Source organism: Alligator sinensis, unplaced genomic scaffold (genome assembly GCF_000455745.1).
Source record: "Alligator sinensis unplaced genomic scaffold, ASM45574v1 scaffold1584_2, whole genome shotgun sequence".
NCBI classification, from domain to species: Eukaryota; Metazoa; Chordata; order Crocodylia; family Alligatoridae; genus Alligator; species Alligator sinensis.
The window spans coordinates 377,337-392,868 of NW_005842864.1; the positions used below are offsets into that span (position 1 = coordinate 377,337).

Below are 15,532 nucleotides of genomic sequence, written 5' to 3' on the forward strand. Positions count from 1 at the left end.
CCCCGGCCCCCCCCCCCGGCGCGCCGGGAGCCGCTCCCGGGCCCTCAGCGCATGAGCGGAAGTGGCGCCACCGGAAGGTGCCCAGAAAGCGCCGTTATGGGAATGACCAATGAGAGCACGCGCGGCCGAACGCGCGGCCAATAGGCGGGTCCGGGACAAAGGGAGAGGCGGGGATTAGGCCAGCCTATCAGCGTTGGCGTGGCATCTGGGGGAAGGGGGCGTGGCTACGCTTTCCCGCTTTTGCTGAAGGGCTGTCGAGGCGCTGCTACTGCTACGCTGGTCTCTGCGGCCTGCGGTGCCCGAACACAGCCTTCTTGTTAACCAGGCACGGCCCAGCCCACGGGCAGCTCCAGCAGGGCACGCTGCTGCTCCTGGGGGGTCTCCGTGCTCTCCTGGCGTGGCGTGACCGTGACTCGTGGCGACAGGGGACGTGGGGAGGTCACCGAGGTGGAAGGACCCCACGGAAAGGCCGTTCTTCTGTCCTTGTGACAACGTGCTCCAGGCCTTTTAACACCTGGGCCAGGCCGGTCCCGGAAACAATAAGCCCCCTTTAGTACTGGGGGCACCACAGATTTCTTTGGACAAATAATAATGAAAACCCGGACGGGAATGGAGGTCAAAGGTTCATAACACAAATGCTAACCGGGGGGGGCAGCGAGCGGAGCACACGGGCCCTCAAATAAGGGACGTGCTACAGGTGGTTTAACCGGCCGGACGTGGGATAGAGTCTGCAAAAGAAAGATTGCCCTTCAAAAGACCCCAGTTCATCGGTTCCTGAGGACTGGCTGGCACTGGGGCAGTCTCCATTGAAGAAAGGCCCAGATTAAACAGAAAAGTCTGTTCATTCAGGCTGTATTTATACTGTTGCTATGAAAGGAAGGATGTCAGAGCATCCTCATGGACTTGTGGATGCACGGAGCAGGCAGACCCCAGCACAAGGGAAGTTGCATTGAAAATGCTTGCTCCAACCATTTGTTACGAGGCGTTTCCTGGTCGCTTCCTTTAGGAGTCCCCGAGTTCTGGATTTTCTGCCTGGTGTTGGTTTCTCACAGATGCTTTAAGGTACACGTTCGTCAGCTGCCGTTGGAATCGAGCTGCTCAGATTTCACGCGCTGCTGTGCAGATTTTCCCCCTTAAGGTTATTTAATTACATTCTTCCTTCAGGAGTTTCAAAGGACGCGTCTACACGAGACGCTTACTGCGCATTCGCCTAATAACACTGCGCAGTGGCGTGGCGATTAAAAACCGTGCTAATAGCCTACTGCGCAGTGTTATTAGGTGAGTGGTCAGTAAGCATCACAAAATAACCACGTGTCGACACTAATGTGCAGGAACTCTAGTTACTACACACTTAGTACTTTATTAAGCAAGTACTAAACTAAATGTGCAGTATCTAAGGTGCATTAATGAACGTGTAGATGTACCCAAAATATACAAGAATTGGGCAGTAATTTGCACTGCTGCTGCTGGTTGCAATGTTTTTCTGCAACGGGGCACTTACATTTACACCTTTAAATCTCATGTTCATAAAATCATTATGGCAGAAGGAAAAAGAACAAATATAAGCGTGTAATGACACCGTACATTGGTATTCCTTTAAAAAGTGGATGTTTGTTCTTCCTTTGCCCCAGATGTTGGAGCAGGTTATACAACCAGATATGCCTTCTTCCTAAGCAATACCCATGGTTGAGACTTCTGAATTTACTGAGTCTCAAGTATCTGCTATTTAGAAATAAATTTTATAATTTGCTAATGTGTATACTCCTGGGGAGTGCAGTTGTCCTTGCTGCTCAGAGAGCTCTGCTGATGAACCAATGTTGTAAAAAATACTGAAATTGCACTCAGGATTTTAAATTGTTTTTCAATGGCACAGCATTGCTTTCTCAATGGTCATGCCAGAGACTCACCTACTATGGTAATTAGTCATTCATCAGTGAGCGTGCATACACACACACACACCCCCCCCCACCCTTGTGCCCTAGCTAGCTGGGGCAGTGTCTGCATGTGTGCTGCTGTGGAGTTTTTTACTCTGCAGCAGGATAGTATCTTTAAATACAAATACTATCCTGCTGCGGAGTAAATTAGCTTACTTCAGCCTAATAGGAGTGCATGTGTAGATACCAAGATGTTTAATGTGCAGCTAATTAGTCTGCTGCACAGTAAATATCGCGTAGACATGCCCAGTGAGTATATTTTTGGGTAGATGCTTTATCAATGTTATAATTACTTTTGTGAATAATAGCCATGCATTGAGTTGATGGATAAAGCATTTAGCAATACATTTTTTAATGCACTGTTGCGTGAACACTGTATGAAAAACATTTTCCTAGAATACACTGGACAAATTTTCAATTATATGGATGAATAACTGCCATGAATGAATATAATGTAATGAAACTCTGTTTACTTCCTTATACCATCCTGCATTGTGCAGGGCTTGCTCACGTCTTGCTGACTAGACCAGGAATCTACTGACTGTATTAAGGTTCAAGCAGACATATTCCAGATATCATATTTCCAGACTGGCTCTTAAATAGCTGTTTTTTATTTCAGTAGTTATTTCACCTTCAGACCAAAAGTAATTGTTGAAATTACCCTCATATCTCCAGCAAATGTAGTGCAGCTCCTTCACCCTTTCAGTCTTGGACAGAAAATAATATCAGGAGATTGTAGGTCAGAGAATGGCTGCAAGAAATGGATTCAATTTTCCCATGAGTTACAGGAACTTCACCCCTATTCATGAGGCCCTTGCATTTATGAGGTCATAGTTCTAACAAAGTGAGGCATTATTAATAATATTTGTATTAGGAAAAAATACCATTGCCATTTTCCAGGTTCATCACAACCAGACATTGCTGCCTGGTGTGCGGGCCGGGTATGAGCCGGGCCCTTTTTCGTGCCGCGCGGGCTGTGGCCAGCAGCCCGGGCACGCTGGGTCGGAGAGAACGTGCGTCATGCTAGAATTAGGCACGGACTCATAATGGTAGATTTAAAGATTGTTTACTTACACTGAAGATGGTTGCGGTGCAGGCTGGAAAACTTGCTTGAGTTGCGGTTACAGACAAAACAACACGAACGACCACGTGGAGTTTGCTAGGCTCCACGGAAACAGAGCTCCGGATGCCCTGGACAAGCGTACCACCGAAATAGAAACTTTGTAGATACGTCTTATAAAATTATCGCTCGAAGACGGGAAGAGGTGGGCGATGGATCAGGTCGCCAAACTCCTCTGAATCTCACACAGGGTTTCTATTACCCTGCCGTGTACCCAGAGTCCCCACGAGATGGATGTGGAGTTCTCTTCGGCTTGGGCGGAAACCACTCAAGCCTCTTATACGGTTAACAGGCCAATCGTTAGCCGCCACGTGTGAATAATTTAGAACTAGCCAATAGCGGGGAACAAGTTTGCATGCGGGTGGCGGGAACTCCTTTGCACTGTGCATTTCTCTTGCAACTTGAGAAATGTACCCTGAAAAGGAAGCTACAAATTGGCGGGAAATTCTCCCTTGCACCGGGGTTCTCCTCTGCAGCAGAAAACTCCACCGTGCAACAAAGCTGCAATTTAGCGCGTATAATTCTAATGCCGAAGCGCACACAAAATCATACCTTTGGGTTATGACACCTGGTACAGTTTATCTTGTGCCACAGCCTTATCCATCATGGTATCTCTTCTGCCTGTAGGTTTTCTGGCATGTGTGCGAGAAGGTGGCATTCCCATTCTGCTTCAAATAAGATTTACACATACTGTATATATTCACCTTCTCTTGCTAAGTCAGGTGTTGTTTTGTTGTTGAAAAATAACAGCTCATCCCAAACATTCTCCCTAACCCTATCACTTGCTCAGATTTGCTGCATTCCTCCCCCCATCTCTAGCACTCCAGTATGTCTTTGGTCCTACCACTTAAACATGCCCTTAATTTGACTGATTTAATTGGGATCCAAATAAAGTTAACCCATTAAAAAGTATGTGTAAGTGATTTGCTTAATTTCTGACTGCTGCTAACAGGATGAGTCCACAGAAAAGCTGTGCTGTCTCCTTAGAAGTCTCTGTGCACATGACAGATAGGAACTTGATCTTAGGCATTCATCCCAACCAACAAAAGCTAGGCAGAGGACTGAGAAATGGAGCTTTCACAAGAAGACATGTTCTTCCAGATCATTTTCTTTATCTCTATAATAATGTATAAAAATGTTGGCTTAAAATATATTAGGGAATCCATACAAAGTATAGTCTTCTGATATACTTTTTCTCTTCGTTTGTTTTTTAAAGATACATACCCTCTGGCTCCATCAACTGCTATTTAGAGCATGAATTTGAGATTTTGTTGAGTTGGAACTAGGCTAAATTGCAAATAAATATGAACAGAAGATTATATTTTATTTACAGTAAGAAGCAATATTTTTTCTAGACTTTTGTTATGGATTTTGGCATAAGATGGCAAAACAAGTATTTATACACATTATTTTAGCTCTTCTTATCAAAGAAAACTTGGATAGATCTATGCAAGCAGACAGTGGTTGGTTTCTTGATGGCTGACTGCAGCTGCAAAGCAACCTTCTTCTCTGTTATGGGTAGGACATGCAGTCTAGAAGCTTTCCGGCACTGAATATTCCTGGAGCAAATATATCTTTACTGTCATACACACTGGAATGATACTATAATCAAAGACATAATCCGGAGCTTTATAAAGCTCTGAAAAGAGAGACGGACAGCAGTTAACTTGCTGATCAACGGACTGTCAGATAAGATTGCTACGGGGATAAATATAGGCTTTTCATAACCTTTGGCTGGCGTACAAAGAACATGCAACCTAGTCAGTGACATCTTTCATGCTTCAAGAATTTGTTCTTGGCAGAACCATGATATAGCGGTTTAAAGACTGTTTTTGCAACCACTTACAAGATGACAGCTTCACAGGTGTCACCTCTCAAATTTACATTTTTTTTTATTATTCTAAATTATATTTTCATATCTTTAAGTACAAATATTAAGGCATATGTCAGGTAGAGCAATGTCCATGGATTGTTGTATTAATCCAGGAAGATCAACACCATCTAGATTAGAACGTTGAAGAAAGAATTCCAGTGATCCGATTAATGCAATTTGATATACGCTGTTCCTGATTTCAGTTGAACTCATTAAAATTAAGATTGTGATATTCTAAGCATTTCTGAAATCTGATTCTGATATCTGTTTGGGAAAGACATCTAAATACAGTAGGTCTGTCACTGGGAGCATCTACACGTGCAAATGCTGCTGGATGGGTTTACTCCTCAGTAATTTACTGCAAAGTAAGACCACCCTGGACAGGCATCTCTACAAGTGGGCATTTGGGAGCATGTTTGTTCCCAATTGGAGAAGCCTGGAGAGGGCTGCTCCCACACTGCTCTACCTCCCTGCAGCAGCCAGGGGGTGCTCCAGGCTCCCCTATGTGCTAGCCCAGGGGCTGACAGGGAGCATGGAGCAAGGAGACAAATTGTCTTCTGGTAGGGGCTGGGAGATTGCTCCCTGCCCTAGGGAGCTGCCTGCTGCTGTGGTGGGCTCCGGTGGCAGAGCCCAGGTTGGGACAATATCCCCTTACCCCAGCAGCAGGCAGCTCCCAGAGGCAGGGATCAATCTCCTGCCCCTGCTGCCTGGCTGACCGGGAGCAAATTTGCTCCCAGTCAACTGTCTACACATGCCTTACTTTGCAGTAACTGCTCAGCAGTTAATTTGCTACCTGCAAATGCAATTGAAGGTGGCAAATTAACTGTGGAGTAGAACAAATTACTGTGCAATAAGGGTCTGCACATGTAGACAGTGACACTTACTGCGCAGTAATTTGCTTTACTGCACAGTAAAGCATCTTATGTAGACGCACCCTCTGAATGTTATAAGTCACATGTTATACTTCTCACTTTGTTTTGGCATACCTGTGTGATGTAGACTTTCCCATATTCATGCCTTTTGGCAAATGTAGCTAAGAGCTAGATCTGCAAAGATAGACACAAGCATCTCTACTCCAGAGATTTTATGTTAAATACATTGGAACGCAGGTCAGTGACCTTATAGCTGTGCTACATTAACTGTGTTGCCATTTATTTCAACAGGACCAGGATGTCACTCATTAATAACTCAGCTGGACAGAATAGTCATATTTTTAAAGGAAAATACCTTTGGCATTTAGCCAAAGAGGCAGTAATTCTAAATGAATCTTCAGGGAGGTTAGTCTTGGCTGTGTTTTACAGCAGACCTGGATTCTTCAGTCTTTACATACACACATTTTAGTGGCAGGCAGTGCAAGTTTTTATCTGTGGCAGATTGACAGGATCAGGTCCACTATGTCAGAAACTCAGATCACGATTACGTATCTTGACAAAGAAAATTGCTTCCATGAAACAGCTCACTTTTCTGCTGAATAGATCATCTGCTGCAGAGCAAGTGTCAGCCACTGCATAGAACCTGTGCACTTTGTAATCATTAGTGCCACTGATTCAAATGTACAAAGGCTGCCCTTGTTTGTAATTTTAGCTTATTCTTTAATTGTAATATTCTTAGCAGAAACACGTGACTGTCAGCAGGTAGTCCATATTCAATGAGTTAAAGCAAAACTATGCTTTTTAAGAAAGCCCAGAAGACATGGTACTAATATTTGTGAAAGAAATTTAGTATTACAGGATACACTGCTCATTACAGCATAGGCATGCTTTGACACTATTTGGTTTATTTTTCTGACCAAAACGCGGTTTCAAACTGAAATCAGTATCTTACAGTATGATAAGCACAAATTATAATGCTGATAATATATTGATAGCAGCTGTTTTTAACAATATTTACACTTATATCATCAAAGCTAGAAAGGTTTACAACACCTAAAAAGCAGCTATATTATAAGTAGAGTCAGCTTTTAAAACTTTTTGGTTTAAAATATATAAAATATAATTAGAAATGGGCAAATAAAGTGACTGGCACAATCATGTTCCACAAATTCGAAAGTAAAGAATCATTTAACTAAAATTCCCCTTTATCAGGGAAGAGATGCCAGAAATATGTTTAATGGTAAATAGCTGAAATGTTCATCTGAGTAATACTGCCCTAAGCACTCAGCCTGAACTTATATGTGCAATGAGCTAAGACTTTGGCCCTAACACAGCAAAGTACTTTTGTTCCATGGAAACCTCATGCTGGCTTGAGGCCTGTATAGTTACCAGAACCATTAAATGTGAGCAGAATTCATCCAGGAGCAAATAAAACATCACTAGATGAAATCACAGCTTCCATGCAACACAACCCCATGCACTACTATAAGATTTTACATCTCGTTTACACAACAGAGCAATATAGAGACCCAGCGTACAAACTGTCTCGTATGAAAGAAGTACTGACACAAGGTAGTAATGCCTTGTGATTCTACAACAGGACTGACTGTGTCATTTTAGGTGAGACAAGGATTTGTATGGGATGATTTGGTTAGGGATGATCTTGCTTCAGGGTGGTGAAGGTTTCTCTGATGGACCAGGCAGGATGGACTAGATGACCATCCAGGGTCCCTTCCATCTCTAATTTTCTGATTCTGTGATTAAGGTAGGCTTTGCAGGATTGAGTCCCTACTTTGAATTTTATCCCTACGTATTTTGCATATTTTATTTCTTTTACAATGTGGTATGGATTTTAATTATAAATCCACTTGATCTGTCACCTCACAATCCTTTTCCAAACCATGTCCAGCATGCCCATTCAACTCCCTGAACTTGAATGGGGCTATCCAAGGCTGCCAAGAAAGACTTAATCCTTTCTTCCCTAAGTAGCCTGTATAAATTGTATTTGTTACTGCTGGGTGGTTATGTTATATGAATACAAGGAGTGATAACATCAGATTGCACTGATAAAAGTAGATGTTAGCCAATATATCACTCTGACGTATATATCATGAGGGTTGAGTTAGGTAAAATTAATATAACAAATACTATAGGCAACAGAGAGGTTATGTCAGTAATATAGCCAATTCTTAAATGTCACACATGCAATGTGTAGTAGAAACACATTTCTAGCAGCATACAATTCCAAAAAGACTATCTACAGCAGTGTATACACAAAGCAAAAGTAGCCACATGCAAACTGAGAAAAAAAGTGAATCTTAGAAGTTGCTCTTTTCAAAGACTGTTGTGAGGACTGCCTAAGGATTTTGAAGTACAGGGTTTAGCTTACAGCACAGAAAATCTCTAGGGCTCAGAAACACGTGACAGATTCATTGTCCAGAAGCGTTAATAAACTAGGACATGCAAATATGGAGTTTAAACTCCAAATTTAGATGACTAACAAGCCATGGCCTTTTTTTTTATTTCATTGTACACGAAAGGGAAAAACTGTGTGTGTATTGTGGGGTGCGGGGAGCATTATTTTAGGTATTATTTAAGGTATGTGGGACCCAATTCCTGCTCCAGCCAAACTGTTCTTAGTGAATGACTGGAGAGGGAAAGCAAACATGACTTTAGGCCACTTTTATATTTACCTCCTTTTGGGCTGGCCAGGGTCAAGCTGATTCTACAGTCACTCCAACATCCAAGAATTTACTAGCAGCTGAGGATCAGTGAGATTCCAGGATGCCCTGAACAGGTCCCTTCCCCACAGGAATGTCCACTGTGCAGGAGGCCAAGAAGAAATATCCTGTGGCCAAGAAGAATATGCAGGAGGCCAAGAAGACAATATTCTGTGTCAAAACCTGAAAAGTAAGAGACCTCCAAAGCCTGATTCTCCATAACACTAAAGTTTTATGCTGGTGTATTTCCATTGACATTAACGATGCAACAGCTAACAAAAAACCTGGTTTGCCATTTTTTGAAAACTTGCTTATTTCTCTTTTTTTAAGGAAAGACAATATAAATACTTTCCAAAAAAGGAATGCCCATAATCACAACTCTCTAGCTCTGCAAACTCAGAGCCAATACAAAAATATGCCTTCCGCTCAGCTGAATTTTGTGTTGTCAGCTCAGTGCAGGAACCTCAGGGAAAGATGCACAGTGCTCACGAGGAACATGTGCTGTCCTCTTGATTGAGCCCAGGTTGCGTTTTCAGTTCTCTTTTCCCTACACACAGGTTTTCTTGTTTAACGGAGATTGTGTAACGGAAGGTATCAGGAACTCCTGCCAAAGATCTCCCCGCAGGGAGTACAAGGGGCACACCAGCTTCTTTACCTGCAGCTCCTTGCTGGATCCAGATGCACTGGTATCTTTGTGGGAAATGCATGGTTTCTGCCCCCTCTCCATGGCAGAAAAACTAAACACTTTCCTCTTCCTTTGTGATACTATAATCTGTTAGCAAAGTGACACTGATTTCTGAGCCGTGTGTACTGCCTGTGACTGATAGGGCTCTGGTTGGCGTGTTACTGTGGGTAATGCTAGGAGGCCGTGTAGGAAGTCTTGCCTTGCAACACACAACTTGCTTTTTAAAGTGTTGGCGGAAACTTTTACTTAGCCAGTAAAGAGCAAAGGGATTAACACAGGAATTGCTGAAGGCCAAAGCCCGAGAGAAAATAGTAGCTAGGAGATGAAAGGTAGAGGCATCTACAGAAGAGTGGTAGGTGAAAGAGCGGTATAAGTAGAGGATGTGGTTAGGCAGCCAGCAGAAAGCAAACAAACCAACCAGCACCAGCACAGTTTTTGCAACTCTCTTGCGGGATTCAATCTAGGAAAAATAATATCTAGTGTTAGTAACAGTTAATGACACATTTATGCAATTAGTGCTCCTACCAAAAAGGCTCTGAGCTTAATGAAAATCACTCTAGATAAATTACCTGAAAATTACTAAAAGGTATCTTCACAACGAAACAGAAAATAAAGCAAATGCAAAGGGGTTCTTTTGCCTTTGGGCATTGTGTTTCAAGTGAAGAAAACTGAAGTCTGAAACCCCGCTGTCTCTCACTGTGGTCTTCCCCTGGGAAGCCAGACTGAGGGGGAGAGGAGTCCAGGAGAGCTGGCTTTACTTTAAAGAAGCCTTACTGAGAGTTCAGGAACAAACCATCCCGATGTGCAGGAAGACTAGCAAGTATGGCAGAAGACCAGCTTGGCTTAGCAAGGAACTCTTCAGTAAACTCAGTCACAAAAAAGAAGCTTATAAGAAGTGGAAACTTGGACAAATAACTAGGGAAAAATATAAGGGCATTTCTTGGGCATGCAGGGATGAAGTCAGGAAGGCCAAAGCACAATTGGGGTTCCAGCTAGCAAGGGATGTGGAGGGTAACAAGAAGCGTTTTTACAATTATGTCAGTAGCAAGAGGAGGATCAGGAAAAGTATGGGTCCCTTACTGAATGGGGGAGGCAACCAGCATACTGAGCCGCATTGGTGGGTGTGTTGTCAGCAGGTCAAGGGAAGTGATTCTTCACCTCTATTCAGCTCTGGGGAGGCCACATCTGGAGTCCCGTGTCCAGTTTTGGGCCCCCGCTACAGAAAGGATGTGGACACATCAGAGAGAGTCCAGCAGAGGGCAAAGAAAATGGTTAGAGAGCTGAGGCACATGACTTGTGAGACGAGGCTGAGGGAACTGGGCTTATTTGGTCTGGAGAAGAGAAGACTGAGGGGGGATTTAATAGCAGCCTTCAACTCCCTGCAGGGGGGTTGCAAAGGGGACAGAGCTGGACTGTTTTCAGTGGTGGCAGATGACAGAACAAGGAGCAATGGGCTCAAGTTGAAGCAAGGGAGGTTTAGGTTAGATATTTGGAAGATTTTTTTCACTAGGAGAGAAGTAAAACAGTGGAACAGGTTACCCAAGGAGGTGGTGGAAGCTCCATCCTTGGAGGTTTTCAAAATCCAGCTAGACCAAGCTTTGGCTGGGATGATCTAGTTGGGGCTGGTCCTTTGAGCACAGGGTTGGACTAGAAGTGACTTCCTGAGGTCCCTTGCAACCCTAACTTTCTATGATTCTATGATAGTATCTGTTGGGGCCTTGTCTGAACTAGGATTTAAAGAAAGGATGTGTTTGCTAGCACATGTTCACATCACACCCTTAAATTCTAGTCTGGACAATTTCAAGGCTCTTTCTCTGATGGTTTAGAATGCAGTGGAAGGTGATATGACTTCTGAGTTCAGTACGGTTCCCATTCAGCAAAGAGAAACTCATTCCTGTCTACTTGGGCCCTTAAGGACATGTTTAAAGTTAAGTCATTATGACCTAAATATATTCTTAAATGCCTTGTTACTGTCTGTTCCTATAGATTATATGTCACAGAGACATATTACTTGTCTATTGTTTATATTCTATATGCAAGCCTTTTCCGTTTAAAAGTTAAGATTTCAATCCATATGTTAAACTTCTAAAAGCTGGACATTGGACTTCCTGGTCCTACATACCTGTTTGCGGGCATGGCCATGTTCTTCAGCTGGCATGTTGAATGTGCTTTTGTATAACGTTCTGGCAATAAGAAAATAATAGACAGAAATGACAGTGAGCGGGATAATATAGAACACCAAGAAGCAGACCAGAGAATGAGCTTCCTGCAGTATTTTCTCAGATACGGGATATGGGGCACATGCTTCAAAAGATATGTTTTTCTCAGGATTGCTGAATGAATATAAATCTGAAAATACAGCCTCTGGGATAGCAAACATCATGGAGACAATCCAGACACAGCCAGCTTTACAGCAGGTCTTCAGAACAGCATCTGAGGTCTGCAGGTCCAAGGGCTTCACAATGGCTCTGTACCTAGAAACATAACCAACATCAACATGTTAGAGTAAATGCAGCATCATTAGTCTTATAGCACTGTTAATTTAAACTTCTGGAGGCAAATGCATGCCTGCTACATCTAAACTAAGATTCATAGAATCACCTTGGCAATTAACATGAGATTAATTTTGTACATTTTATTTTTAAGTACACTATACATATATGTGCATTTGGTTTTCTATGTTATGACATAAGCAGGGGTGGGCAAAATGCGGCCTGTGTGCCGGATGTGGCCCACCAGGCCATTCTATCCAGCCTGAGGGGCCCCTAAAAAAATTAGAAAATTAATATTTATCTGCCCCTGGCTGCCTGTCATGCAGCTCTTGATGGCTTGCCAAAACTCAGTAAGCAGCCCTCCGCCCAAAATAATTGCGCACCCCTGACATAAAGTCATACTAGCTTCTCCATAAATGAGGTTGAAAACCTAAGGATAAATTTTAAGCAACTACTTAAATCCTGTTGTCTGTAGTCTACCTGAAACAGTCTTCCCCTGATTCATCTTATCTCCCAAATAACTTCTCTGGGAAGCTCCAATTGCTTTTGGCTTTGTAGGTCTTGCTGAGAAGAGGTTGTCCTCTTGTGCTTGGGCTGGAGGGCATTATAGGTTAGTATTGAGACAGAACTGTATATACTGAAGTTATAGAGCTGCAAAGAGAGGTAAATGAGCAAATATACAGACTAAGAGCTGATGAAGGAGTGTGCATCCCTCAATGTAACTGGGAGGCTGAATGTGGCTGGTGTATCAGTAGAAGACAAAGGAGAGTGAGGGAAATACTCAGCAGAACAGTAATCCAAGAAGCTCCCAGACCTAGCCTTGGAAATCAATGGATCAGGTTACTACTGGAGATAGACTCCAGGGATTTAGTAGGTGAAGAGATTTTTGTTTTTCTGATGTCTCAAGCAGAGGCATAGCAGCACAGCTTCCTAGCAGGGGCAACTGCATGGCACCTGGGGCAGCTCTAACTCCTGCCATGCCAATTGCAGTGGCTGCCATTCCCGGTCTGCAGCTCTTTTGTTCTTGTTTTTGGACCAGGCTGAAGGTAGCCTTGGCTTGGGTTCCCTATACAAAATTTTGTGCGTAAGCCCATGAAACTTCAAGCATTAGGGCACAGTATCATAGCTGTATCTCCCCACATCCCTGTGACCACCGTTCAGGTCATGTTCACTCATGACAGCTTTTAGGCAGTTATGGAACAACATTTAAAGTCCATTTTAGCACTTATCAATACACATTGGTCTGCTTTTGGTTCCTGCCTGTGGGACCGTGCGAGCTGGACTGAGTCAGACAGGCAAAATGAATGGCAGGAATGTATGGTGAATGTCAAGGCGAATGTGTAGGCAGGAGAAAGTGTGAAAAAGAGAGGAAGTGGCAATTAGGAGGATGGGGCAGAGGGCCCTGAGCAGCAGATGGAACCACTCTCCCTGGTCTCAGAATGGATGGATCTTGGGTGAGGCAGAGGAGATCCATGGAAAGTGCAAGAGGCTGGTGTGAAAGGGGATATAGTGAAGCAGGAGGCATGGCTCAAGAGGATGGAAGAGGGGCAGTGGAGATGTGTCATATTGTACTAGGTAAGGACCTTGTTCTCTGTCTCACCTCCAGGCAAATTCAGAAACAGAGCTGCAGATGAGAACATCAGTCATAACAACTCTCCTGATCCCAGATTTTTCCAGGCATCTTCATTCATTTATGCTCCTGCTTCCAGAATTATTTTAACCATAGGATTACTGGGTTAAAAATATCACGTAAAGCAATTATACCATGGCTTCCAGGAAGAATCAATATTGCACCATTCTCCATTGCTATTCTGGTCAACTTAATTCTATAGTATATGTTGTGTTGCTGGGAATTTACAGGCTGGCTACTTCACCCAGTTACTATTTGGGCTTGTCTATACTACAGAACTGCAGCCACGGTAGGTATGCTGTTATAGCTATGTTGGCAGAGCCCTCTATCAAACTTAAAGTATGCCCGCAGAAGAGGTTTTTCCCCCCTTCTGAACAACAGGCACTCTTCTGTTGGTGTAGCTGCATCTACATGTGCAGTTTTGCAAGCCCAGCTATGTCAACAGGGGATGTAATCCTTTGACTCTCTTTGCTGGCATGCCATAGCGATGGTGTCACAATTTTGTAGTAGTGACTACATAGAGTAGATAGTACTTTGGTTTGCTAGCATTCAAAAACCTTTTGTATTCTTCAACACTGAAAGTCAGTGAGATGGAGGCTTACATGCTGTAATAGTAAAGCTTTCAGTCTAATTTGAATTCTAGTTTCAGGACCTATGAGTTAAAATGTCACTAGAAAAGGTACAGTAACTAGAAGTCCAAAACAATGAAAATACTGAAATAAAGCAGTGTGGCATCAAAATCATAGTAAGCACCTGTCAGGATGAACATTATTATTGCATTGTAATAGCCATCAAATTGTAAAAAGTTTTGAAAGTAACAATCTTAAGAAGCAATTAGTGTTTTCTTAGTCTTAGGGCCCCATCCGAAGCTGATGGAGTAAAATTAATGGAAAAATTCCCGTTGTCATTAATCATCTTCTTATCTCTACTGTTCATCCTCCTGACTTCTTCCAGGCACCACTAGGTAGCACCAATATACAATCTTTCCCCTGCCTTAAATCATTTATCTTTCTTGATGTGTTTAAAGAAAAATATGTTTTCTACATGCTTCCAAGTACTAAAAGGTCAGGCTTGTTTTTCAAAATTCTTTCTAAATTGTCTTGCATATAAATAATTCTGCCACTTTTTCAGTTAATATTGACTTTTAGCTTACATTGTTTGTTTTTTTTTAATTGGAAAGAGATGTAGATTTTAGTCTGATCATTTAACATCATGCTTTTCTATCTGAGGACAAAATGTTACTGATTAACGCAAAGGGACAGATTCTATCTTCTCATTCATTCTGAACTTCATGCACAAGTACTTCTTAACAAACCAAATTGCTTCAGACCCACCTGTCAGCACTGAGAACAGTTAAAGTGAACACTGATACTCCAACCGAAGTTAGCTGGATAAAGGACAACAGCTTGCAGCCAATTCTTCCAAAGAGCCAGGTATCCACAATGTAGCGTGTTGCATCAACCGGCACACAGGTTAACAAAAGTAGCAGGTCTCCAAAAGCCAGGCTGGTTATGAAAATATTTGGAACCGTCTGCATTGATTTAATCTTAAAGAAGACTTTGATGAGTATAGCATTCCCAAGGAGACCCACTGAAATGATCACAGCATAGGTAATATAAATAGTGCACAGTATTTCTAATCCTGGAAAGGAGTCTTCAACCCATCTTGGATCTACGGTATCGTTGTCAGCAACAGCTCTCACTTCTGTACCATTTACAGATTCATATAATGTCTGATTAGCCAAATGCAAGTGTATCCAAGACATTTTCCCCAGGCTGTCTCGAAGTTGATCAAAAATGTTTAAAACCCGTAGCGTATAAGCAAGACCATATAAAAGTGTAGAATTGTGTTTGAAAGTGCAGTTCCCTAGCGCACAAGCTCATTTATTTCACCTCTCCCGAGTCTGAAAGCATGCTTTGGGTAAATGCACACAGATCCAGTTCTGAAATGTGTGGGAGGTGGAGAAATGTTTTATTGGCTTTTCAGCTACTGAAGGGGAGAAGGAGGAGGAGAAAAGAGGAAAGTGTTTCTTAACGGTTTTCTCTGCAGTGATATTTCTCTCATTGTGAAAAAGGTGTTTTTAATACTACTGCAGAAGCTATATTCGTATGTTATTTAGCAAAGATTCCATAAGAAATCCTAACAGTATTTTTACAAAAGAAATGTATTTCTTCAGACCAAAAACCTGAAACATATAAGTACAAAA

The 15,532-nt window shown here is 42.6% G+C and overlaps 2 protein-coding genes across 2 annotated transcripts in view; both read right to left on the reverse strand.

The window, feature by feature from the left end:
- HTATSF1 (HIV-1 Tat specific factor 1) overlaps positions 1–1,522 on the reverse strand; it is a 21,466-nt gene extending 19,944 nt beyond the window's left edge. Inside the window, exon 1 of the mRNA XM_014525688.2 lies at positions 1,502–1,522. Coding sequence (XP_014381174.1) covers positions 1,502–1,522 — 21 coding nt within the window. The remainder of the gene's footprint in view (positions 1–1,501) is intronic.
- Positions 1,523–9,256: 7,734 nt separating this feature from the next.
- Positions 9,257–15,091, reverse strand: BRS3 (bombesin receptor subtype 3). The gene is made up of 3 exons (XM_014525690.1): positions 14,661–15,091; positions 11,327–11,678; positions 9,257–9,664 (listed from the first exon to the last, which is right to left on the reverse strand). Exons 1-3 carry the CDS (start codon positions 15,089–15,091, stop codon positions 9,257–9,259), a joined length of 1,191 nt encoding a protein of 396 aa, XP_014381176.1.
- Between the last annotated feature and the right edge of the window lie 441 nt (positions 15,092–15,532).